Raw genomic sequence first — 26,412 nt, 5'->3', positions numbered from 1 at the left:
CCCATTGACCAGGACTGTCTCTTCCTAATACAATCAGTCCTTGTCCAGTCTTTGACTTTGGTGTCTTTGGGATCACTCTTATGCTCAGGTGCTCCAAAATATGCTATATATGCTAATATGAGTATATAAGGTTGGCACCTGCATTTGTCGTCCTGTTGCCATATGCAATGCCCTGGGGCCTTCTCAAAGTGTGTGGCAAACTCAGCCATAAACAAATTTGCCAGAAGTTTACTAACTAACTCAAAGTTGTTTGCAACAAACCTAAACTTTGAGGAAAAACTTTGTGGCAAACTCAAAGTTTCTGGGATTTGAGGCAAATTACTTCAACTCACATGTCCATGAAAGTTTTAGTAACTCACCCCTGCTGTCATTTTTATACATTCTATGGGTTTATCTTCACATGATAAAACCATTCCTATCACGGCAAAGTATGGTCTCACCCAAAATTGCCACAGAATTTGTTTTCACATGTTTATATTTCAATTGGTGATCGAAACACCAGCAAAAGTTCATGAAAATCCAGTTATGTTAAAATGAAGTTGTTTTTTTTTTAATTTCATGAACTGAATAGGTACAACACAAATAATTTCAGTTACAGTTAGCTTTGGGTTGGATGATTCTTTCCCACAGACTGCCTAAGGGAATTCTTCATCAAGACGATGAGCTGCTCCCAAGCGCTTTTGGTCAAATATGCCACATAGATAGATAGATAGATAGATATATGGATAGATAGATAGATAGATAGATAGATAGATAGATAGATAGATAGATAGATAGCCTACTTTATTGATCCCCAAGGGGAAATTCAAGACAACGCCAGCCAGGTTTCTAATGGAATGTCAGGCAGATGAGTAAAACTTATAGCCTAGTTTTAATTAGGCCTAAGTGTAATTATAATACCTATATTCATGTGCATTAATCGTATTACTGTATAATTACAATGTAGCAGGTGGCGTGTTGTATACTGTGTATGTGCAGTTCAGTTGATAGTTCTGCAATTCAACTGAACTGTAGCCTACTACTGTACAGTGTGACTTCGCTGACTTCGCTGCTGGTGAAACGCATGAAGAATCTAACCTCATTCTCTGTTAAACATCCACAAAGATGGCATCCCCTAGGAAATAGGCTGCATAGAATGCAAATGTTATCATGAAAAAATAATGAAACAAATATTTCACCCAATGGAAGCTCGCTGTGCGCCAACAGCAAATCGCCGCATTGTATTTCGCAAACCCCCCTTAATTCACCCCGACCATCATTTAAATGGGCGGTCCAGAAGAGCTGAAAATCATCCGGTGTTGTTTAGCGCTGAAATTGACAGTCCTCGTGTCTCGTATTTCCATTCAGCACATTAGATAGCCATTTAGCCTAACTATCAATACAGTTGCAAGAAACAGTCCGGCTTCCCGTATTTAAGACAAGTGCTGCAGCAAACATGGGGAAAGTTGAAGGAGGAATGAAATGCGTAAAATACCTTCTATTTATATTCAACTTCATATTTTGGGTAAGTGTTTAAGTCTTGATTGAAATTCAATTTAGAATAAGAACTTGTGTGTTGGCTGGATTAGATAAAGCAGTGCATATGCAGACTAGTTTTCTTTAACCAAACCCTGTTGTATGATGTACCTCTGAGCAAGTGCATGTCGATGGATGGACCGAGTGTTTTGCGTTGGCGATGAAGCTCAAGTGAAGGAATTGCTTGCAGGAATCGCCTTATGGCAATGTCCGTATGTTCGCGTTTATGCCGTGAAAGAGTCGGTGGTATTCCTCAGTCTATTTTAATTTCAGTGTGTGAATTGTGCTGATTCTGGAAAGGATGGCAGTAGGGGGAGGAAGGTTGAGTCCGGGCTCGTCAAGCTCAAATCAGATTTTCCATTGAGGAAAATCCGCCCCTTTTTCCTACTTGAAGCGTGTTTTGAAAAGGAAAAGCAGCCTAGGCTATACGACCAGCATGGAAAACCAACTAAGCACTTGGCTCGGCGCTTTATGGGTGTTTTACCCTCAAAGACCGGATTGAGAAATGTGGCAAGTGTAGACAAGGCCATTAGACATAAGAAATGCTCCAATTATTTTGAACAGAATTGGGAGTCTATCTATGCAATTATTTATTAGTACAGCATGTTGATTTACACAATGTGTTATATTATTTTAGGCTTATATTTCATATTCCATGAAAACATTGATGGCACCAAACATTTGTATTGCCCTAAGTAGGCCTATAATTACTGTAAGATGCCTCCAAACATAATCACTGTGTCTGAAAAATCATTCAGCATGTTTTCCATGGGATTGCTATGGCACTTAAGTGCGAGGATACCATACAGTGAAAGGCAACTTGTATTTTCGGTTGCTTTTATCGGCCAAGCATGTTCTTCCTTCCTGTGTGTTCCCTGTTGCACCTGCGCCACAGAGGCAATTGACCGCCCATAACCCTCTTGTCTGTCCCCTGTGACTTACTGTGACATCCAGCACTGCCAGGCGCACATGAGAGGCGTATTGCAGTTAAATCCTATGGGAGCACTGGGCTGGCTAGCAACTCGCCCCGTTGCCAGAGAGTGTGGGATGGGTAGATGTGCCCAAATATATAATACAGGGATGCTTTTAAGGATTTAAGAGTGTCAGAGCTGCTTCTCAGTCATTAGCATTTTATCCTAGGATTTCCCCACAGTGACCACTTCTATGGGTTATTTTTTATGAGTCAGCCAGAGCATGGGTACAAAAACAAGTGCAATTCCATGTTACCTTATCAGGATGTACTTTTCTAGCTCATTTTGCAATTGAGGAAGGAAAGTACCATTCAGTACCATTGAGAAATTATGTCGCAGTAAACCGTTTGTAAACAAAAACATGATGATTCAAAGGGTGGAGAGACCTTATCCAGTGCTGTAGGACTGCATGCGGTTCACCTCTGATGTGGTGGTGATGGTGGCGGATATGTAACATGAAAGATCAGTGAAGTGCAAGAGCAGTAAATAGCACTTCTAACACAAATGGTGATTTTCTGTGTCTCTCTCTCTCTCTCTCTCTCTCTCTCTCACACACACACACACACACACACACACACACACACACACACACACACACACACACACACACACACGTCTCTTTACCCTAATACCCCACTGACCTTTGCCATGCCTGCATCTTCACGTCTCTTCTTTGCTGGCTCCACCACCTGATTGACTGTTACACACTAGGCTGGTGTCTGGGTTGCCGTTTCAATGTGTGGAGATATGGAGAGGTGTAAACCCAGGCAGTATATATTTTTGTTCCACTCTACAGTATGTGTTCCATATTTACCATGTACATACCATGTAGCCTTATAATTATGGAAAATCAGCATATCCTCTTCCTCTTTAGTGCAGGGTGTTGCCTACAGAGTGTGCTATAAAAAGGAAGTTTCTGTGTTGTTTTGTCTTGTTTATTTGTACTTTCCATTATAACACCTGTGTTCTGAATCAACTGCGGGGGAAAGCCATTGTAAAGTCAAGACAAAAGGAAAGCTTTATTTTTGCATTGGCTGTATATAGACTACAGTTGTGACAGCCAAACTCCCAGCATTCCAGAGTTGACGGTGCTATAGTGAGACCCAGTGATAAGATTGCAAGCACATTTTTAGTCTGCAGCCTGTGCCTGAACAGGGAGTGTGTGAAAGCAACAACTGACACACTTCGTCATCATTGGCATGTGGATAGCATAGCAAGAGAGTGGTAGTGTGTGTGTGTGTGTGTGTATGTGTGCGCGCACATGCAGGTTTGTGTGTGTGTTCCACTGGAACTGTAAGAGAGTGTGAAATGCAGCAGGCTTCGTAACAAATAAAAGCAGGGATAAAAAAGGCTTTGCAAAAGATTGAAATGGGTGCCCTGTGTGTGTGTGTGTGTGTGTGTGTGTGTGTGTGTGTGTGTGTGTGTGTGTGTGTGTGTGTGTGTGTGTGTATGTGCGCATGTGTGTGCGTGCCTGCATGTGTGTGTCTGTGTGTGTAAGTATGTGTGCATGTGTGTGCGTGTGTGTGTGTGTGTGTGTGTGGCAGTAAGCTAGCGAGAGAAACAGTTGGCATGATCCTGACCTAAATAGATGGGATAGCGGGAAAGAAAGAGAGCTGTTAGAGAGACTCGTTGTGATCAAGTCCACTGCGCCCGACTGCCAGGGTCATTCTCTAAAGCTGCCCCACAAAACTGCACAAGCGTTTCTAATAGATTCCTGTGTAGTATTTCAATGGCACATGTTTTTTTTTCCCTAGCAGAGTAGAATTGCCCCTGTCTCCCACGCTACTTACTTGGTCGTAGAGAAAATCTTGTTGTTGCTACGCTAACAGCGCCACCCTCCTTAAGTAATCTCTCATCTGAATTGCTTCGGGCTTGTTACTGTCTGTGCCTTTGGTGGGCATTCTAATGGACAGAGGCTGAGAGAGGAGTGGGGGAGGGGAGGTCCTGGGGGTGCTGTTGCTCTCAATTAGAGACAGTATAGCAGCAGATTCTTACGTGGGCTTGACCCTGAAGGGCAGATTGATTCCGTATTCTCTGAATGGCTGATGGATGGTTGTATAGATTTGATTACAGTTTGATGTTTCCATGACCTCCATCCTATGTATGCCTGAAAACAGTCTGCAGTAAATGATTGCTCATGATTGTATGACCAGAGTATTTACAAGAAATTGTTTGAGTGTGTGTGTGTGTGTGTGTGTGTGTGTGTGTGTGTGTGTGTGTGTGTATGTGTGTGTGTGTGTGTGTGTGTGTGTGTGTGTGTGTGTGTGTGTGTGTGTGTGTGTGTGTGTGTGTGTGTGTGTGTGTGTGTGTGACTGTGTGTGTGTGTGTGTGTGTGTGTGTGTGTGTGTGCTTTTGCTATGATGTTTGGTTTACAGTAATAATCATCCCTGTAGGGTTTCAATATCACACCCTGAAAGTATGCTCTGCAAGAGGGAGGAGTGCAGCTGTTGATAGAAGCACTATTGTTTGCATATCATGATGAATTTGTGTGCCCTCTCGATTTCAGTCAGTTCCCAACATAAACAACCTGGAGTGATATTTACATAGCAAGAAACAGGTCCTTGTCTGTATTAAAAACATGCAATATTTCTGTACAGTCAGCAACTAAAGCAATGACAGTTCATTAACCCTATCACTGGCGTCCCCAAAGCACTAGAGTGTGTATGTGTGGATTTAAATACAACTCTGTAACTTAGGAGACTTGGAAAGCCCATGGCAGCGTCTATGCCTTGGTGCTCATGTGTGGTTGGAAAACCAGTCAGACAGTCAATCTGCTGTACAGTGAATACGGTACGACCTTAATTCTTTAGGGAAAGCACACGGCGACGGTGACGCGAAGGCCTTTTGTCTGTTGTGTTCCAGCACCTCGGGTGCACCTGTCACCACTCCGTCACCTCCACAGGCCTCGCTGGATGTGTGCGGCAGACAACAGCGCGCATTCACCTGCTTGCCATGCACATATTTTGTTCACGCCGCTCCATTAGCGAGGCGAACTGAACTGAGCGCCCCATAAATCTTTAATGATATTGTCAGGCGCTGTCAGTGGACCAGTGGAAGGAACAATAGACAGGAAGCCATTAACTCCAGGACCCTTCGCTGGAAGTCCCTGGCCTGTGTCAAGACTTCTGGAGCAGGAGGAGCAGGAGGAGGAGGAGGAGGAGGAGGTGGTGGCGCTGGAACCAGGCTCTGCTGCCAAGGAGACGGCCACTGAGCCAGAAAATACCCAGGCTCACGCTGAGTCCAGCTCAGCCTCTGCCTGCCCACAAAATCTCCAATATTAAGTATCTGACGTGTAGCATTAGTGGACCAGGAGCTGGACGTCTGTCTGGCTCTGGGTAGGTGTTTCGCTCACGTTTCAGACGCTTCAATGGAGAAAACAGAACTCTGTTAAAACTGTTTTCACATTTTTTAGCCTGTCTAGACTATAGTGTGTGCAATTAATTATTTATAAATCATCGGGATCTTAGGGATTCGTTTTTTTTCATGCCTGCCGTTTGAGTGCTTTTTATCTCATTTAAGGAAACATCTGTACCGAATCACTGAATTGACTGCAGTCAGGGTAAACAGGAGGCCTGAACAGCAGGTCTTTGTATTGTTCTGCGTGAAGGGGATTCTTATGGATCTGATGAGATAGAGATGGTGGGAGGGAGGGAGGAGTGACTGTGTGTGCTGTGCTTGGGCTATCGGGAGCCCCATGTATTTCCCATGGAGCACTAGGCAGGGCACAGTCGGAGGCTGAGCGTCTTTGTGCCCTCCAGAGTACCCCCCCAAGGCCCCCCCCAGCTCTCCAAACTCACTAACAATGACATGCGCGCACACACACACACACACACACACACCACCGCCATCTATTTTCCCGCCCTTTGAACTGTCCCACTCACTCTCCCTCTCCCTCCCTCTTTCCCTCCCACCTTCCCTCCATCTCTCTCTCCTCCTCCTCTCTCTGTCTCTCTCTCTCTCTGTCTCTCCCCCTCTCTACCTCTATATCTTTCCACTCGCACATACAATAAAAACAAAGGCAATCAAAGGGCCTAATCCCCCATGCTCTAGAATACCAGGGAATGTGGAACAATGTGGATGAGCACAAAAGAAAAATGCTTTGGAACAATGAGGAGCTGTGGGCTGCACTGATCCAAGTATTAGTCACGGAACGAAACCCGTTCATTATGCGTTGCATTTTTCATTGCCCCTGACATACTGACTCAAATCCATTTATCTCGTGTCTCCCCTGGAGATGTTTCTCTTTTCTGTTTGAAGTCACAAGCCCATTTTCTTCTTCTCTGTCAACATCTATCATAACAGGAATAAGTTGAACCTGACTAAAAAAATCAGAGAGATTTTTGTTATTATATATGACGTGAATTCAAGAAGGTTGCTTTCTTATGTGGTTCGTTCCTACCATTTAACTCAGCTTGCGTTGTGTGACTACCTGAGTTGACACGACAGGTGGCACTGACAGCTGTTGATGCTCTCTCTCCTAGACCTCCTCTTCAGCTGCCAGACGCTATTTATCCTGCTCTCCCAATACAGGCACCCTGCGCTGATGGATAGTTTCCTTCAGTCTCTCAGTCAGCAGACAGTTTGCAGATAGCCCATAGCCAACTGCACCGGTTCATTTAGCGTTCACTTAGCGTTCAGCCGGACTTTTCTACATCTCTCAGGTGTCTAAATAAACTGTATGGTTTACACTGTTTGAGACCCAAACCAGCTTTTGTTAGGTCTGGCTTTCTTCTAGCCATTTGGGAAAAAGAGTCAGATGTTGGTGTGAGAGTGTGACGTCATTATTTTTAACTGAGGTTACTCATAATGTTGTTTGGAGTGCCCACACATATAAAACTAATGCCTACCCCCTCCTCTGTGTCTCCAAATTAGTGCCATGAAATTTACGTGGAAATTCCCTCAGTAATACAGTCTGTTTAATAGTGCAATGAAACCCTGTCAATAAATTTAAAAGGGCACAAGTATTTCCATACATGTAAGGAAAGAATTCTGAAAACCACACCAAGGTCTTCTTTGTCTAGAGAAGCATGCCACTGCCTCAATGTTCTGAAACTCCCATCATTATTTAATGGGGGAGCGTGAAGTGTGTTGTATTTTCGACTTAACAAGCAATGTTTATTGTTTCATTTTTAGAGTTTAGAGCTTGGCTTGTTGGAAGACAAGCTGTATGAAATGTCAGAATAACATTTGGTGTCCTGCATGTGTCTGTGTGTCTGTACTATGTGTTTTTGTTTTGGCAGCAATAATGAGTTGTTCACCATGAATGCATGTCCATCATGGTCTATACAATAGTCAAACATATATAGTATAGTATGCATGCACACAGACATACAGACATGAACTCTCTCTCACTTATACATAGAGACATGCATGCACACACACACACACACACACACACACACACACACACACACACACACACACGCACACACACACACACACACACACACACACACACACACACACACACACACACACACACAGCCAGCTATGTCAGTCATATATTCCCACTCATTGTCTCATTGTCAGACAGTGGCTCTTTTGTCTACGCTCTGAGGTACAGACTGGGTCATTGTTTTGCTGTGGTGGGAAGGAAGGAGGGACTCCGCTGGGGAGAGGGGGTGGATGGGATGGGAAGGGCAGGGCAGGGTCGCAGTGGGTGGGGTGAGGGTGGAGAGAGTCGAGGTTAAGGTGCTGGATGATGTGGTCTGCAGGCAGATGGAGAGAGGGAACCTCCAGTGTTAGTACGGTGCAGTAGGACAGTGATGCCAGATGTAGGGCAGTGAAGTGCACTCCACTCTAGGACGGCATCAAAACACATTTGGCTATCAGAATCAGATCCATTCATTTGTTTAATGCCCTTCATGTTTTCATTACCATATTTTACATTAAGATGCCTTCAAGTGTGCATTAATATGCATTTTCTTTTCTTGGGAATTCAAAAGAAAATGACCTTGGTGTTGTCAGCAACAATGTTTTGTGCTACAAGAACACATGAAGGGGAGGGTTGTGTCAGTTTGTTGTTAGTCCTGAAGCTGTGTTTGCTGGGTCAAGCCTACACTCTGACCCTGTTTGACCTACAATACTGCTGCAGTACCCTACCATGTGCCACGTGTTTGAAATGTGACAATGTCTCTTTTCTAACATCCACTATTAAGAGTTTTAGTGCAGAACTCCTAGAAGCCTGATGGTTGACATATGATTTACTTATTCACCTCCATTATTCAAGATTTAAAATGTACCTTATTATATCCTACGATGTCAGACATGTGGAGTGTGCTTCCTTACAGAAAACATCCCACATGAATAGCAAATGAATGACTGGGTAAGACAACTACACAATAATCACAACACATAGAAAACATACGCATGCAGTACATGAGATGGGTAAAAACCTACAGATCAACACCAAACAGAGGCGCTAGAACTGCAACAAGAAGTCAAAATAAATCTCTTTTTTTATTTATTTGTTTATATCAAATCCACTCCCATGATGTCTGCTTCCATTCAAAATTGTAATTGAACATAGGGATGAAAGAGTCTATGAAAATGGCTGCTTCCTGAGGGCAGTAGCTACTGTAGTTTTTCCATCTGAAGCGCCAAAACGTCTCAGACTCAGAGTTTACCTCTCCACTACAGATTTCCAAGACAGTAATCAGCAATAATATTATCAGTATGAGAATTTATGTCACAGGTTTCCTTTCACGTTTGAGTGTAAATCAGTTCAAACTGAAGCGGCAGTAACTCATAAATGTAGATCCACATACTTAGTGGTAGCATGCTATGTTGTGGACAAGTCAACTCTTGTTGGGCCTGATTGTGAGTGATGTGAACTTATTGGTCACCTTGGTGAGACAGATGATTACTCAACAGATGATACGTGTACTTTTTCCATGGCTGCATGCTAAATTTGTACAGTTTAAACAATCTCAGCAAAAAAGACCTAAAGTCTGTGTAAGCAGAAATGTGTCTGTGTCTGGAAATGACTTATCATCACAAAATGCTAAATGCTAAGCATATTCAGCAGGCCTTAAATCTCTTTAAAGAGCATGAAAAGATCCGACCCCCATTTTTAAAATACAATCCTGACCATCAACACTTCAATTCCATTTGAAAAATGGCTTGGAAACACACAAAGACTTCTCAAAATATATGGCTCTCAAGCTGAGCAGAGAAGGCCTATTTAAATGTTTTAAATTCTTTCCTAAAACCTTTTCATGTAGCTTTGCATAGAACTCTGTGGCAGCCAAAGTAAAGGCTATTCATTCCTGCCACTGACAGAGTGGCAAGACTCCAGACCTAAACGGTTCAGTCAATGGAAAAATCAGATCCTTGAAATAGATTGCAGGGTCAAACCCATACTGAATTTCATAAGAAATTTGCCTGAAAAATGACTAGTTATTTAAAATATCTTCAGCTTTTTACCTATATTCTTTCCTTTACATATGTTTTATACATATATTTCTCTAGACTGTTTCAATAAGCTAGCATTTCTTTCTTTCTGACATATTATCTAAACTGAACTAACATATCAAGATAGCAAAACGATCATCGCAAAAGGTGAAGTATGTACTGAAGTTCTAATCCACCCTGTTTTCTAACAGCAGCTGTGTGTTTGTGTTCCCCCTGCAGTTGATGGGCTCTCTGGTCCTGGCCGTGGGGCTGTGGCTGAGGCTGGACCCAGAGGTGATCTCCCTGCTCAAGGCTGATGGAGCCCCAGACACCTTCTTCATCGGTGAGTAGTGGAGCAGTTCAACTGCCTTGGGCTTCTCACACACTTTCTTGTTGTGGTTTCATTGTCATTGATTGCAGTCATTCGTGTAATGTGTAATGTTTGTAAATGCATTGGTTTGTAGTTTTTTTTTTTTAGTTTTCGATGCATCCAGAAAAATGTCAAGGGTTAAATGTATTAAATATATTGTTCCAACTCTGTATAACTGCATTAAATGTGTTCCCTGTTAAAAAAATAACTTTGGTGCAGTCACACCTAAATTTCCATGACCCCATAGTCCACATGTCTCCCATTAAGCTGCATGAAAATAGCTGTTTCTCTGCACAACAGAAGAGGAGGAGATTGAAGGGGGGGGAGAGAGAGGGGGGGGGGGTAATCAAGCAACAAGCAATCCTCAGAGCGACATTTTTCTCTTCTGAGGGCCTGGATGGTGGAGTGGAAACCTTCCGCCCAGCAGCAGCTCCGTGGTGTGGGCTCTGTGTGGGCTCAGTTCCGTCCTCTCTGGTTGCCATGGTGAAGCGGCGCACCACGGACGTGGCCCCGGCTTGCCTCCGGTGTCCGCGTGGCGTTTAGCAAAACAGGAAACTGGGGGGTCCGTGGATATAAATACAGGGGGTGGGGGGGGTGGAGGGGGGTTAAACCGCAGGCTCTTTGCCTGTGGCACTGAGATTTAGGCAGGTTTGAAAGGGCAACCTGTGTGGCTCCTTGCCTTCCCCCAGACTCCGCAGCCCAGCCCAGCCCAACCTAACCCAGCCCAACCTAACCCAGCACAACCTAACCCAGCCTGAACCCAAGAGGCAGATGGTCCTCCAGGGAGCAGCAGACGCAGCGCACAGACGGTGTTATGATCACAAAAAAAAATGAACTGTGAGTGCCGCAGCCCTGGGAAAAGCATGCAGGTAGTGAGTGACTAGAAAGACTATTCTCCCTTTTTAGTCTCCACCTCTCCTCTTTATCTAGTGTCAAAACTCAGATGTAAAAGAGTCTTTATTTAACCTCTCCGGATGTCTTTTAGCTCGGTGACACACAGGGCTGAGAGTTGATTTCATCCTAGACTCGAGGGTGGAAAGAGCTGGAGGCTAAAGAAAGCAAGCTGTGAACACACTTTGATCTCTCAGGCATGCTGAGGAGACGTGCTGCGTTCGTCCCTCGGCAGCTGCGCTGTTAGCGCTGCAGCCCAGAGTAGAGAGACTGCAGCCGGAGAGGTTGAGCAAAAGTCCACTCCAATATAATTAGGGTGATGGTGGTGGTATAGCCCTTGACACCATCCATCGTCAAAAGTTAGATCTACAGTGTTGATTCGTAGTGATTGTTGAGAGAGAACGTAATGAGTGTTTTTGAGGTAGGAGTTTATCTCGCCCTGTGACTTTGAGGCTGTTGGTTGGTTCATTGACCTGAGGCTGTTGCTCATGTGAGGAATTTACCAAACCAGTTTCCGTCTCAACTGTAACTGAAGATGAATCATGTGGGGTGAGGGGGTGGTGGACGTTGCTAGCTACCTACCAGATGAGGAAGTGAGGAGTCTGCTCTGCACGCTTCGCTGCATCTGTACTCATCTGTACTGGATGAGGAAGCGTAAAAAAGCCTGGTTATGAACTTGAGTGTACTCTGTGTCCATGCTCATCTCAGCTGGACACAGAGCAGAGGCTTGTGCCCATGCACCCTTCGCATATCTCACACTTCCTCCGCGCCTGTCAGCACTTGAAGTTTGCAACATGGCACTGGATGCCAGGGATGTTGCGTCACCCCATCCGCTTCGGTGGGTGAGGTGTTGATGCGTCTGCCTGAGTGTGGCCCTGCTTGTCGTAGATATGCCATTAACCCTTTAGATGGCCCCGTTGGACTGCTGTTGTATGCATCCACTGTCATCCAGATGTGTTGCCAATGCTTAGTTTGCTAGAATCAGGTTTGCCTCTTTCACCTCTTTAGGAACATGGTCTCCCAAGAGAACACCATTTAGATGCCATTTTTACTTTTAAGGTTGTGCTTTACAGTTAGTCAGTTTTGTGTGTGTGTGTGTGTGTGTGTGTGTGTGTGTGTGTGTGTGTCTGTGTCTGTGTCTGTGTCTGTGTCTGTGTCTGTGTCTGTGTCTGTGTGTCTGTGTGTCTGTGTGTGAGTTTATCCGGGACTGGTGAGCAGTAGGCATCTGAGAGTCACTTCACCTACATATTACGGCAGCACGCTCAGACAAAACAACAGAGTCAAGAGATCAACAGCAGAGTACCCTCTCCACTGTCTCCACGGCGACCATGTAAATATTGTCTGTCTGTGGCTGGCAGGGTTACCGGAGCAGGGATGACACAAGATGGCCTCGCAAACCCCTCGCTTGTTTTGGTTTCTCGAGAGGTTTTGTCATCCAAGGAAAATATCAGTGTTTCTTTATGTAATCAGTCTGCAGACTGCTTGCCAGAATAGTCTCTTCAGTGCACAAAAATGAAGACCGTAGGGACAAACTGTAATTCTTTAGGCTTAAAACTAAACCACAATCTTATATTGTAATGTCTCTTTATTAAAAATATGTCTCTAATAATTATTTGTGTATTAGGTGGTAATTCACATAAATAGCTGTAATTTGAGCCAGATGAAATGAACATCCTGTCATTTCGGACATTGGAGCCCACTGTAATGTCTATGACGCACAGGCTTTTTTTTTTTAAAGGGTCAGAGAAAGTTTAAGAGCCCTTGTTGCCCTTAGGGACATCTTTCTGGTTTTCAGCAGGTAACAAGAGAAAATACCCGTCTTTTCCTATGAAAGATTTGAATTGTTCTCCTCCAAACCAAACCCTTTCAAAAAAGTCCAATTGAATTTCTGTGAATCCACAAGCAACAGAGAGGCCAGATTTCTGCGCTTTAGCTCTCAAGGAAATTAAAGTTGAAATTGACGTCCTTAGAGTTCACCATATTAGACATGTGTGTCCTATGCAATATATACGTACTGTATATATGTTTTTCTCTTTAATATAATGCCCAGTTGGTCTTTGTTAAGTAATTGAAATCACCTGCCATGCTGTGCTAAAAGCTGAAGTCATGGTGCAACATGGCTCTGATTGCACGGCTAAGAGACTGATTAAATCCAAATTTGAACGCTCAAGTTCCTTCGACAGCATGGGGTATGGAGAGATCATAAAACCAGTCGATGTAGTCAGATAATGGAAGAAAACAAGCAGATCTCTGGGGGCCACTCCCTACACCCCCCCCCCCCCCCCCTCCCACACACACACACACACACACACACACACACCACCCCTCCTCTCCAAACCCCCCCAGCCTGACGCTGAGACGCCCCCACGGGGCCTGGCTCTGTTTCCAGCCTCTGCTCCCTCATCTGGGGCGGGCAGAACAACAGCACCAGCACACCCCCCTGGTGGCTTCATTACACCTGAGTAACAAGAGATGCTGCAGCTCCCAGCCCCCAACCCGGCCAACACCCCTCTCAACATATGCACTCACATAAACACACATGCACACAATCACACACACACACACACACACACGCACACCCACACGCACACGCACACACACACACACACACACACACACACACACACACACACACACACACACCATCACCAATAAGCCTGCTCACTTCACTGCAGTAGCCAATGGGGTTGGTTGAATCATTCGTGGTTGCCATGTGCATGTTGCTATGTTCTGGCAGCCTATGACCCCTCCCCCCTCCGCACCCCACCCAGCTCCCCCAGAGGTAATGAAGAGGATAATGAGGAAATTGGGGACCAGGCTTTTTGACATCATCTCTTACACCGGTGTGACCTCGCCGCTCCCTGGCAGATGTTTCCATGTCCTATCCCATTTTCGTCTTTTGTCCCAATCCCACAGAGAGGAACCCATGAGAACACACCGCCACCTGCTGGAGATTCTACATACTGCAGAGCGAAGTCTCCGAGGTTGGCTCATGTTGGCTCTATTGTTTTTCTTCCAGGTGTGTACATCCTGATTGCTGCTGGAGGCCTAGTGATGCTTGTGGGCTTCTTTGGGTGCTGTGGAGCCGTCAGGGAATCTCAGTGCCTCCTGGGTCTGGTAAGTCAAATCAATAGGATGAGAGATAAACATTAATATTATAATAGGCTACGTGTTAACTGAAAAGTAGTGGCATTATGGTATAATTTTGTTTGTTTTGTCTTCAGTTTTTTGCTAGTCTCCTGATCATCTTTGGAGCTGAGGTGGCTGCAGGTGTATTTGGATTCTTGAGCAAAGACAAGGTAAATGTGGTGCCTTTTCAGTGAATAGTCATACTTACACCAGCTATAGGGATCGTGATGATTATCAATAATTGTTAGCAATATTTAAGCAGCACTTCCTTTCTTTTCAGATCATTGAGGACATTCAGAATTACTACTCAGAGTCCCTCAAGGACAACAACAACGGCACAGTGAGCGACTACAGCAAAGTTGTGAGTTCTTCTTTTTAGAAAGATTTGTTTCATGCTCTCTGTTGTTTTATGAAGACCTCCTGCTGTGACTCACCCAAGAGTCCCTCATTTTCTGTGACCAGCAAGTGAGAGTAACAGTAAAAGCAGCCAAAAAGGATAAGGAGAATATGGGATCAGGGATAGTCTAAGGGCCCTCTGCCAGTAGGGGGCCCTCAATGACTATAAAGACCCACAATATTATCATTGGGTGCACCATACAGTAATATATTCTTTGAGAGAGCCCAGAATATCTTGAGGAAACACTCAGTTAGTGAGTAGTGAGTCTCATTATGGAATCTCAAGAGTGGAACTCCAGGGAGAGTAAATGCAGATACAACAGCACACACCGCTTCCTATCTGAAAGCCCCACCACGGCTATGAGAAAAAGCACTAAGTAGGCTGATGCCACCTAGTGGTAAACAGTGTCGGTGAATTTGGAAAACAGTTGATTACATTACAGAGTGGTTTGTACAATGTCAAAAATAGTGCTATCAAATTCAACAGAGTTCAGCAAAAACCTTTTTCCCAACATTTACCACATATTCAGAATAAAATATTTTAATGAAATATCAACTACATGAAAATGTGTTCAGTTAATAGGACACATTAGAATATGTTAAGTGATAACTTAGGCTGACTTGCCGCGAGCCTAATTTTTCTCAATCATCTGTCTCCTCGTCCCATAGCTGGGCTGCTGTGGTACCCAGAGTTCCCCTTGTTCAGGCAGCACTGAGGACACTAAGGTAAGAGCATGCCCTGTTTGGCAGACATGCCTTCTCTAACCAATATCATGCATTGTAAATATTTTCAGATCTTACACCAGTGCCTTTCTTTGTTTTCTACCTCAGACCTGTGATGTGGCCATCAATGAGTTTTTTAACAGTAAACTCTTCATTGTGGGATACGTTGGAATAGGAATCGCTGGTGTTATGGTAAGAAAGTCTCAATAGTAATCTCTGTGGAAAGCATCCAAAAAAAGACATGTTAAACTGCTTCTGCAAGCAATCCTAAAACGTGTTTGTAGAAGGATCTTGTCAATCACTTTTACAACATTCTAGAAACTCCCTTTGGCACAGGTCATAGGTCATAGGTCAAGCTTGAATTTGTCGCTGCCCCTCATGTCCATTAACAGTGTTATCCTTTGACCCCTACAGATTATCGGCATGATCTTCAGCATGGTTCTGTGCTGTGCCATACGGAACAGCAGAGAGGTGATCTAAGCCATGTGCACCACCACCCAGCACCCCACCCCACCCCACCCCACCCTACCCCACCCTACCCCACCCTACCCTACCCTACCCCACCCCACCCCAGAACCTCTGACTCTGTCCTGAACTCTTGTCGGATCACCACAAGAGCCTTGACACGAGACCCACCAGCATGAACGATAGATACCCACTGGCCGTCAGAGGATCACGTGCCGTCCTGTTTCTAAAACCTTAAGAATGAGACTAGTGCTTGCTTTAGATGGCTCAAAGCCACCAGCACCTTTTTATACACACATTTGGATTGGATTCTTCTCTTGGTTGTTTGGTTTTGTGATTTGTTTTTATATATTGCTGTTTTTTTCCGTTTTTTTTTTTTTTGTTATATTGCTGTAAAATGAACGTATCTTATTTATGGACATTTTGTTTTTACATGAAAACACACCACTGACTCATCTCAGTCTCTGAAAACGGCCACATATCTACACTTACAACAGGAGTCCAAGAAGGACTGTGCTCACGTTTTAATCCCATCCTATTTACTGCGCTACGCCATTCAAGAGTCAGAAATTCATTCTCAGCTATATCTGGAGCCCTCTATTTGGCCTCAGATGTCAGTTTAAAAATATTATGTAATGTGAAACCATGTAGTATCTATGGAGTCTCATGGAGAGATATGATTGGTTGAGAGGGCAGTGGTTCTTCTGAGCTGAGAGACATAAACGACTGCACATACTGACACACGTGTAAAGAGTCACATGCATGCTGTATGACTACACTTAACTGTCTGTGTACATAACTTGGTTAGATCTCAAAAGCATGTCATGTAAAATTGTCCGTCTTTAAGGCACTATAAGCGCTGTGTACAGTTGGACCCCGAACCCCAAACTTTACCCCCCTTTGCCCCCCAGACTGGTCCTGTAGTGGCTGTGTGGTAAGTGACCCCTATTCAAGGTCACTGTGAACTCTCCCCATGCAATGATCATCAAATCCAAAGTCATGTAATCGCTTCCGGCAAGCAACATACAGTATAATCTTTACGGTTGCATAAGGGCAGATCATTTCACCCGGCTCTCTATCTGTATGGTAAATATAGTATGAGCTGAGTTACATATTAGAGCCTGAGACTGCAGCCATGTCTTATTTCTTATCTACAATGAATGGGTGTAAAGTTGCCCTGGTTACATATGGTGAAAACACTGTGCTAATGTATCTCTCTTCATGTGAGAGTCACAATTTGCCCAGATGTTGTGCGTCTGGTCTGGGTCTACATATGATATGTAGCTGAGTTAGCTTCAGGTTTGTGGTGCTCTGGGCAAAAGGGAACCTTGGTCTGTGCCTATACATTGACTTAGCAACAGTCCCTGTCACCAGTCCATCCGCAAACCATCTTAACAAAAAAAGGAAAGACATTTATATAGAACTGTTTGTACATTTGATTTTTTGTATGTGACTGTTGCTATATTTGTTGCTTGTGTGTATAGCTAGCAGATCAGTAATGCGCTGTGTGATAGTTGCAGCTTAAGGCCAGTGTAAAGTAGTGTTTGATAATAATGCTCAAGGATACTACGTCCATTTTTAAAATGTGCCTTTCATTTTTAATAAGCAAAGTTGTTTTTCTTGTTATTGAATTACTTACTAACTTTGCTCATTCACATTTCATATTGGTTAGTGAGAAAGGCCATCTGGGGTTGTGGGAACATGAAGTAACAAAGCCAACAGGGCGCACAGCGAGTGAGATGAAGCCAGTGAGTGTGACATTATATTGCGTCCACCCAGGTGCTGTTTTGCATTAGATAATGGCTAATGATGTGTTTGCTCATACGTGTCTCTGATAGGACTGCTTAGAGTCTGTAGGATAAGTTGTACTGAAGTAGCAATCATCTCCAGTCAAAAGGTAGTGAAAATAAGACTGAACATGAAGTACTTATCATGACAATTTGTGTACACAATGGCTTTGTACACAGTAGACATGAACTGATTTCCTAGGAGTTTTTGCTGCAGTGCTTTCGTATTATAAACTAGAAAGCTAGTTGACTGGAGATTTTGTGAATAAGGGAAAATAGTGTATCGTTAAACTTGTGTTCAGGCAAGTGGACCAGACAATTTCCCTTGAGTTTGTTGATTTCTTTACACTGTGTTTGCAAGAACATAAATGAAGAGATTTTTGTACTGTAAAATTAAAGCTGTTGTAGGTATTTTTTGTTACATCTTTTTATGTGTTAATTTATTTGATGAGTTCAAATGGCAATTACGCTTCTCAGGAAGATCAGTGTACAAGAACCAATAAAGATTTTGGAAGTTTTGAATGTTGTGTAGTTGCATTCTTACAGTAAAATACATAAAAAGCTAACATTCCAAAAATATTTACTGATATATACTATTAAGCTGCTGATACACAAGACAACTGTTTCAGAAATGTTGCTTGGCAGTGTTCCAGAGTATTGTTGTTCTGGCACATTCCTGTTGATATCGGTCAACATTTAGTTGTTTTTTTCTAGAGGACTACATCAGTAGGCAAATGATCACGATCATCCAATCAGAACACAGGGAACCAGTTATGTGGTTGCCCAGCCACATTTGCCCCATATATTATCACCATCACCGTTCAACGTCATTCCAACGACAAAAAATCATAGTGACACAGCTAAAATCCAGAACAGAAAAAAGGCCGCACTTTGCATGTGTTTTATTGCACACACGTTTATGCAAAGTGCTGTTTTTTTTCTGTTCTGAGTTAACTATAAGTTTGGCCTACTGTAGCACTCTGAAAAGAAACACAGGAGACTGAGTGAAGCCTGCTTCTACAATACAATACAGTAGGCCTACAGCTAAAATCCAATAAAGAAACATAATGACTTGCTTCTTATGGAAGCTTCCTGTGTAGGCCTACGTCATGCTGTTGTAAGATGGAATTTGATACACTGAAATTGTGACAAATGCAATCACTGAATTCTGTGTGACAGTGTATGGGTTTCATTACTTGGATGTGTAAAAAAGTGCTATGACAGGCTACTTTCATGGATGCACTTTTCATGGTTGCTATTATAACTGCTTTAAAATTGAGAGCACTTTAACTAATTCAGTATGTGTGTGACTGTTAAAACCGTGTCTAAACATTTCTGTGAGTATATGTGTGACACTACTGGCATACAGTATGTAGCCTATGTTAAAATAGCAACTGGCATCAGTACCTGTGAGGGTCTCCTTTCTTGAATGACAGACCGTGTAGGCACTGAAACCTCTCAAACCTCCTGCTAGAAGGGTCCACTTTCACGTAAGGGATGCCATCCAACCGCATCACTGATACACCCACTAGTCTAATTTTAACACCATGGTCTAATGTATCAGGAGATTCTTTTTAGTCACGATCCTAGGGCTAAGGTCATGTACAGTAGAACACTGATTTCTGTTGATATGATTTTTTTAAACACATTCATAAATCAGACAGACTATTTGGCTAAAGTTAAGTAATTTTGGAGAAATACATCCATTTTCAGGGTTTGGGGTGTGTGTCAGGAGGATAGAGATGACAGCATACTTGGGGATCACCCCCTCAGCTCAAGCATGCGGTGTGAGGCTCATCTTTCCCTGTGTGGGAGTGCAGGAGCAAGCTGAAAAAGCTGGTGAGGCAGGAAAGAGCATTAGTGGGAGCTGCCGGGGTGTAACCTTTCAGGCCCTGTGCATGGTGGGCGCTTTTCTCAGCCATGCACCCACCATCCACCTAACATACATTTAAGCATTGAAAGGGCAACACATACCTTCGTAAACATCCAGCAATATAATATATTGTATATTATACAAGTAAACCTGTACTAAAACTACAGTTTCTTCCTCTAGCTCATTTATTCTCATTCTTTATTTCTCAATCAATTTTCTCAATCACAAATGATGTCAGGGATGGGGGTTCTGTTGTGTATAGCCTACCTGACATGCGATCATGTGATCATCTCACAATAAACTGTCATTTGGGCACCAGGAAAGCCTTTGGTATTTACAGTATCCACGGTGACAGATTGAAAAGTGAATTTAAAGGTGCAGCAACATTGGAAAATTAACGTCCTAAAGAATATCTGGGTTAATTGAATTAAAAAAAAAAAAAGTGTTCAAAAACTCACACTTTAGGGTCAATGCCATACACATATGGTCAGAGCCATACAAATATCCATTCTATAAGGCTCAGCTTAGTGTTAAGATCATTTCTCACAGGTACTGTATGTAAAAAATGTATCGCAATTATTTGTCCTCATAAACATCGACTGGGTGTGGAGTGTGTATTGCACTGACAACAAAACACACAAACAAACAACAAAATAAATCTGATGTGTGTTCACTCATTTCCAGGCTATAACAAAGAAAGAAACAGAGAGAACTTTTTATTTTCTCCACATGAAATTCGCAAATTCATGTTATGATCATGTTGTTCATGTTGTTAAATTCATCCAAATCCTAATGGGGAAGGGGGAGACCATTTACTTAATGAGACATTGGGTACAGTTATGCAACCAAGGCTGCATTCCATCTTTACATAAGCATACAAGTACAGTTGTGTGCAGTGTACACTTCAACATTCTATTTATAATCATACCTTCCAGAATTTACACAACTTCCCATTCCCATTCATAAGATTGAACTCTTATAACTAATTTATAAATACAAAATAAAAAAAATGCAATTCTTAAATATACAACATCATTACAAAAATACACCACGTAGCCATTGAAATGCTTAAAATCTTTCAGGGAAACCAGAAAAACTTGGTCTTGCCCTTAGAATACCAACCTTGCTCAACCTCACTTCACTCCCTTGGTTTGATTCTAGCACGTTAAAGAGGATCACAGCTTCATCTGAGTATCTCGGTCCCTGGAATGATATAACTTGAACTTGCCTGTTGGCTACTTCCGCTAAGATGGACAGGGACCAGCTGAAACCTCACGGCAGTATTTCAAACAAATGGCACACAGACTCTGCTGCATTTGCCACAATGGTGAAAAAACAGTTTCATAATAAATACAATAGGCTATCAACATTCAATTATTTCATATTGTTAAAATGCTCAATCTGGTTGAAAAAGTAATTGATGGGAGGCTATTGTTGATATGTTGATATGTGGCAGAAGGGTCACTTCATCTAATCTGTGATAGGACTACATATAAAATGGCCTATGTTGGTGATATACAGGAATCTTCCATCCCTCACTGAGGGAACATTTTGGTACTGTTACCACGTCTAGCAACAGATACTGGACAGGCACTGAGGCCACAGCCCATTGAAGCCATTGTTATTATTTACAACATTTTTTACAAAGATTAAACAAGTTCATACATTTACTGTATCAAGTGTTCACTGACTTAATGCACTAGCATCTCCGAGCTGCCAAATACTGTACATCACTTGGTTACTGTTACTGTCAACCCAGAAGAGTCCAAATGAACTCGACCTCTGGTCTGGGTCCAGTAGCCTACAGAGAACTAATGAGTGAATGGAGAGTTGTGGGAGCCATTGAATTGAAATACCCACATCTCTCCCAGCCTTGTTATGTTCATAACAGAGCTCTAAGAATAGGCTGGTTGTTTTTGAAATGCTACTCGATACACTTGCCTTATAGCTGCCTTAGTCAGTTGTTATCCCATTGAAAACTGTAATGTTTCATGAGGTAGTCTAGGAAGAGTAGAGGTTAAAAGAACTTTGGCCCAGGACGAACTCCCCAACGCCGATGAAGTACACGACTTGCACAATGCCGAAGAGTGGAGCGATGATTAGCGCTCTGCAGCTAGCGCCTTTCAGAAAGGCGCCAGGTCCCTCCTTCTGCATGATCTTACTGGAAAACAGAAGACTCATTTGAAACAGCCATGGTATGGTGTCACAAGGAAAACTGAATGGCACTCTAAAATGTCCACATGTCTAAAAAAAATTCACATATTGGTCTGCAGCTGAAATCGTTTCTTACCTTACACAATCCACTACTCCACTATAGGTCTCCTCAGATGTACTCTTCTTCAAAGATTGCAGTCTGGTCTTGATGACTGTGAAAGAGGAGAGTATCCATACATCAATTATTCTTCACTGGGTAATGTTTTTTATGTTCTTGTCTTTAAGATATTGATTGAATTCCTCACCATCACAGGGGTTTACAGCCACAGCGGCTGTACAACCTGCCGCACAGCCAGATATAAAGGACCAATAAAACGGAGCCTTTTCCATCTCCGATGGTTGTCCGAGACGATTCAGATGAGCGAAGAGGGGGAAGTAAACCACAGAGAAGGGTATGTCTCTGCAGAGTAAAATGGCAGAAACACTCCATTAGTCAACTCTTCTTTTTTGCCCAGCAACTTATCAAGTGGCTGTCTTTTATGTCAAAGCAAAGATCAGACCAAAGATGTTACGGTATCTTTGTAAGTTTAGCCTGAACAGAGACAGAGTCTTTTCAGTATGAGACCCACCTCATGAGTGTGGCTCCCAGGCCTGTGTAGAGCCCCGGTATCCCCCGCGTGCGCAGCAGCTCCTGGGTGAGCTGTGTGGCGGAGACCCTGAGCATCGGCGCTGGACCCCCACTGTAGGAGCAGCTGAGCATAGCGTTACCAGCCCCAAGCTTCATGGCAGGGAGTACCGCCAAGTTCCTCTGCTGCGCAGCTGAAACATGGACATGAAGGCTCTTATTTGCATATCATTTATGTCTTTCTAAAGCCCTTGTTTATACATAATTTGTTAGGATGGCTCAGGCTTCTGAGTTCACATCAAAGCACATTTTTATTTATTCATTTATTTATTTTTTGCTCACCAAGTCTGCCTGCATCCTGAAGTTGGATCTTCAGCATCTCCATTGGAGTAGTTACGATGACTTGACACATTCCTGCACCACACCCAGCCAACATTTCCTTCAACACAGTAAGCTTGGACCTGCGGAAAGAAAAGTTTGATGTAATGTAACATAACGTAATATAATGTTACTTTTCATCTGTGAGAACTCATGCTCTCCTTAACCCTACAGCACCTCAAGAGAAAGGTGGAGGCCTTACCCATCCTGGCTAAGTTTGTGGCGGAAGAAGTCGTTAGCTGCCAGTTTGATTGCTTTCTCTGGTGTAACCAAGGTAAGATTGACTGCCGCACCTGAAAACCAAGAAGAATTCATTTTACGTTTTTGTGTCTCCAGTGTCTCCAAAGGGTCAATTTACAAAAACATTGCAGTGTGGTTGTTGTAAGCATTTTGAAAAGCATTTCCTTCAGCACCATAAGTTTAATGATAATAAAAAGTGTTTCACTCCATATGGAAATGTATGGTTTTAGAGAGACTGGTGGAGACCCACCTCTGTACATTCCAAAGTATCCCTCTGATCTGACCGTCTTGATGAGGCAATCCATCCTGATGATTCAGAGCATGTTCAGAGCATGTAAACAGACATCATGCAAACTCTAAAAAAGGACACCGCTATGGCAGTAAAAATGTCACGAGCAAAAAACGTGTGCCGGATCATATGTTACTGTGAAGTATTTCAAAGTAAACAGATATTTCCCATTGCAAAAGCAATAAAGGACACATTTCAAACTGTTTCATATTTTCCATAACACACAACAGAAAAATACCAGAATATATCAGAGAAGGGAAGACATTTATTATTTTTTAACATTCAAGATACAGTGCAGGGGAGAACTTCCTATTGCATCAGTCAATACTATTGCAAGATGATAAGAGAGAAGAGAAGATACAAGAATAGAAGAGAAGTAAAGAAAAGAGAAAAGAAAAGAAGAGGAGAGAAGAGATGAGAGGAGAAGAAAAGAGAAGAGAAGAGAACTGAAGTTCTGACGGGTCACATGGCTTCTCAACCCAGTCACAATCTATTGCATCAGCCACACTGCTCCCTATAGGAGAATATTGTGAAGAAAGAGCCTGTTCTCACATGTTCCTGTAGACCTGCTGTCCACTCCTCTGGTTCTGGAGCCGGGTCTTGGCCAGGTCAATAGGAAACACACAGGTCACCCCGACCGTGCCAGCAACACCACCATTGATGAGTTTAGCGGGTAGGCTATCAAAAAACAAAGTCCAAGACCAATTGCTGTTGCAGTCTCACAGACATAGGCAGGGAGAACTGCACTAACATAGCATAGCATATCTTATTTAATATGCATGTGCATCTTATTTAAAGGAATTAATACAATTAGAGATTACCCATGTTACAAACAAAGGATGCACATTTGAAATGTGCCTTTCATTGAAAACAAACAAGAAAAACCAGTCCTGTAACATGAGGTTACATATACTCCTACTGCAATATTTAGATGTACCATAATAGTTTTAGCAAATAAACAGCACACAGCACCAGAAACACCAGTGAAAGCTCTTGAAGTATTACATCAGTTTTGCTTGCATGTATGAGCAAAACCCACACATATCTCAACAAACTAGCCCATAATAATTAAGAATGTTCACAGACGTACCTGATTTGCTGTTGAGACATTGTAAGGCTCTGTTCATGTAAACTAGCTAAGCTGCTGCTTTTGGTCAGTGAACCTGAGGTAGCTCTGAGGGGAACAGTGGGAGGCCCAGGGCGTCACTGAGCCGAGCTTTTCGGCGGGTTTTTATAAGATTGAGGGTGTCCCGTGCACGCACTGCCCGCATGCACCTTGTCTCCGCCCTCTTCCCCTCTGGCCGAACTGACATACTCACATACTTATGCACCAGCAGGCCTGAGACGCCAGGGGATCCGCTTACAGATCATTCACACACACACACACACACACACACACACACACACACACACACACACACACACACACACACACACACACACACATATACATACACACACACACACACACACATAGAAATAGACAAGAATACACACATACACATATACATACAGTATGCATATGGTAGGTTATGTACATGCGTAAATGGTGAACTGTACAAAATGAACACATTCCGTCGTCAGTTCATCTTGTCTTAATTCTCAAATTATAACATTGGGAGGAAGCAAAGAAGTTAGTGTGTGCATTGAAGTGGTATGTGTCACAGACAATGGCTGCATTTCCCAGATTCGTTAAAGAAGCTCTTAAGCGCTAAGATCTTCTTAGGAACATTTTTAGAACGTTCTTTGAGTGCTCCTAAGTTCTAAGCACTTAAGAGCTTCTTAACGAATCTGGGAAATCCGGCCAATGTCTGATGCTTGAGATCCCTGCACTGGAAGAGCAGCTTGTGTCTCTGAGCCTCATAGACAAAAGGAATGCATTCAGAGCACAAAAGTTTAATTATCGGATATTGTCTCATTCTTTTCAGAGAAGCCGACACTGTAAATGTGTGTGGATTAGTTATGACAAGCCACAGAGTGCCTAGAAAGAAAAAAAACTGTTTTACTGGTTATCTAATCTTGCATGCAAAGATGACAAGTGTTAGTCATGGGCTCCATTTTTGTTCCCTAACACTGGTGACCGACCTATTGACTAATTATTTCAGTGCTCTATAATGCCACTTAAAACAATAATTGGTTGAACTTTACTTGAAGGTATCTTCATAGGAGTGACATGAACATGTCATAATCATTATGAAGAAGTCATACTGTAAATGTTTATGACATAATGCTTCTGTCATTACATCTTGTCAAGTTGTATGATACCTTCAAGTAAAGTGTTACCCAATAATTTTGAAGAATGTGTCTTAAAGGTTCTCTAAATTTAGTTACGCAGTTTCTAAGCTGGAACATTTTTCCTCACGATCCACTAGCTGCCTGTCTCCTGAATACGCTGTAAAAAACAAAAACACGACCCCTGTGGACAGCCTAGGCCTGGACCATGAACCATCACAAACTATTCTAGCCAATCACCAACGAGATGCACGTTCATGACGGTTTCAGTTGCACCGGAAGAAGGGAGAGTGAGGGGCAAGCTAGCTACAGTAGCTCTCTGTTTTGTTTGCCACATATTATAGACATCCGCATTGGCCAATAAAAGGCGCTGGGCATTCGTAAACCATGCCTCAAATACAATAAAATTAATGTTTGGTTCCAAGACCACAGCTCATTGAGATGTGGTGGCGTTAGCCATGAACTACTGTATAGGCCCACTTTACTTTTATGGAATATACTGTAAGTGTTTGGTCCCTAGGAGACACTCTGCACTGGGCCCCCAAAAGCCAAAAAAAATTGTTTTGGCCTTTATTATTATAGGACAGTGAAGAGGTAGACAGGAAACAAGTGGGAGAGAGAGATGGGGTGGGATAGGGACGTGACCGCAGGCCAGATTTGAACCTGGGTCCCCACGGGCACCCGGACCCGTATATGGTATAAGCACGGTAGCCTGCTGATGTTTTTTTAACCAAAGTGACATACAACATGGAAAACGTTTTTGAGCTTTTTAAAGCAACACAACATTTCTAGGAAAATTAAAAAGATAGAAAGCAGTAAGAGTGAAGAAAATAGAAAGTGACAAAAAATAGTGAAATTTAAAAAGGTAGAGTGTAGTAGAAATAAGTGGATCAATGTGTGCAATTGTCCAGAGAGGGAATGTGGCTGGGAATGACCTGTCAAGGTTGCCATGGACGTGGAGATCTCAACAAGCACAAGACTA

General features: G+C 42.9%; 2 protein-coding genes across 2 annotated transcripts; one reads left to right on the top strand and one right to left on the bottom strand.

The window, feature by feature from the left end:
• The first annotated feature begins 1,306 nt into the window (after positions 1-1,306).
• On the top strand, positions 1,307-18,161 carry LOC134087802 (CD9 antigen-like). Its single transcript, XM_062541557.1, has 8 exons — positions 1,307-1,504; positions 10,119-10,221; positions 14,159-14,256; positions 14,364-14,438; positions 14,549-14,629; positions 15,334-15,390; positions 15,496-15,579; positions 15,802-18,161. The coding sequence occupies exons 1-8, from the start codon at positions 1,436-1,438 to the stop codon at positions 15,865-15,867; spliced, it is 633 nt and encodes a 210-aa protein (XP_062397541.1). The 5' UTR covers positions 1,307-1,435; the 3' UTR covers positions 15,868-18,161.
• A 2,027-nt stretch (positions 18,162-20,188) lies between these two features.
• LOC134087801 (mitochondrial glutamate carrier 1-like) lies at positions 20,189-24,420 on the bottom strand. Its single transcript, XM_062541556.1, has 9 exons — positions 24,289-24,420; positions 23,751-23,876; positions 23,160-23,215; positions 22,872-22,962; positions 22,634-22,752; positions 22,296-22,485; positions 21,972-22,126; positions 21,803-21,878; positions 20,189-21,673 (listed from the first exon to the last, which is right to left on the bottom strand). Exons 1-9 carry the CDS (start codon positions 24,306-24,308, stop codon positions 21,514-21,516), a joined length of 993 nt encoding a protein of 330 aa, XP_062397540.1. The 5' UTR covers positions 24,309-24,420; the 3' UTR covers positions 20,189-21,513.
• Between the last annotated feature and the right edge of the window lie 1,992 nt (positions 24,421-26,412).

This window comes from Sardina pilchardus, chromosome 7 (genome assembly GCF_963854185.1).
Source record: "Sardina pilchardus chromosome 7, fSarPil1.1, whole genome shotgun sequence".
Lineage (NCBI taxonomy): Eukaryota > Metazoa > Chordata > Actinopteri > Clupeiformes > Clupeidae > Sardina > Sardina pilchardus.
Note: the sequence above shows the minus strand (reverse complement) of the source record. Positions and strands in the feature narration are given on the sequence as shown.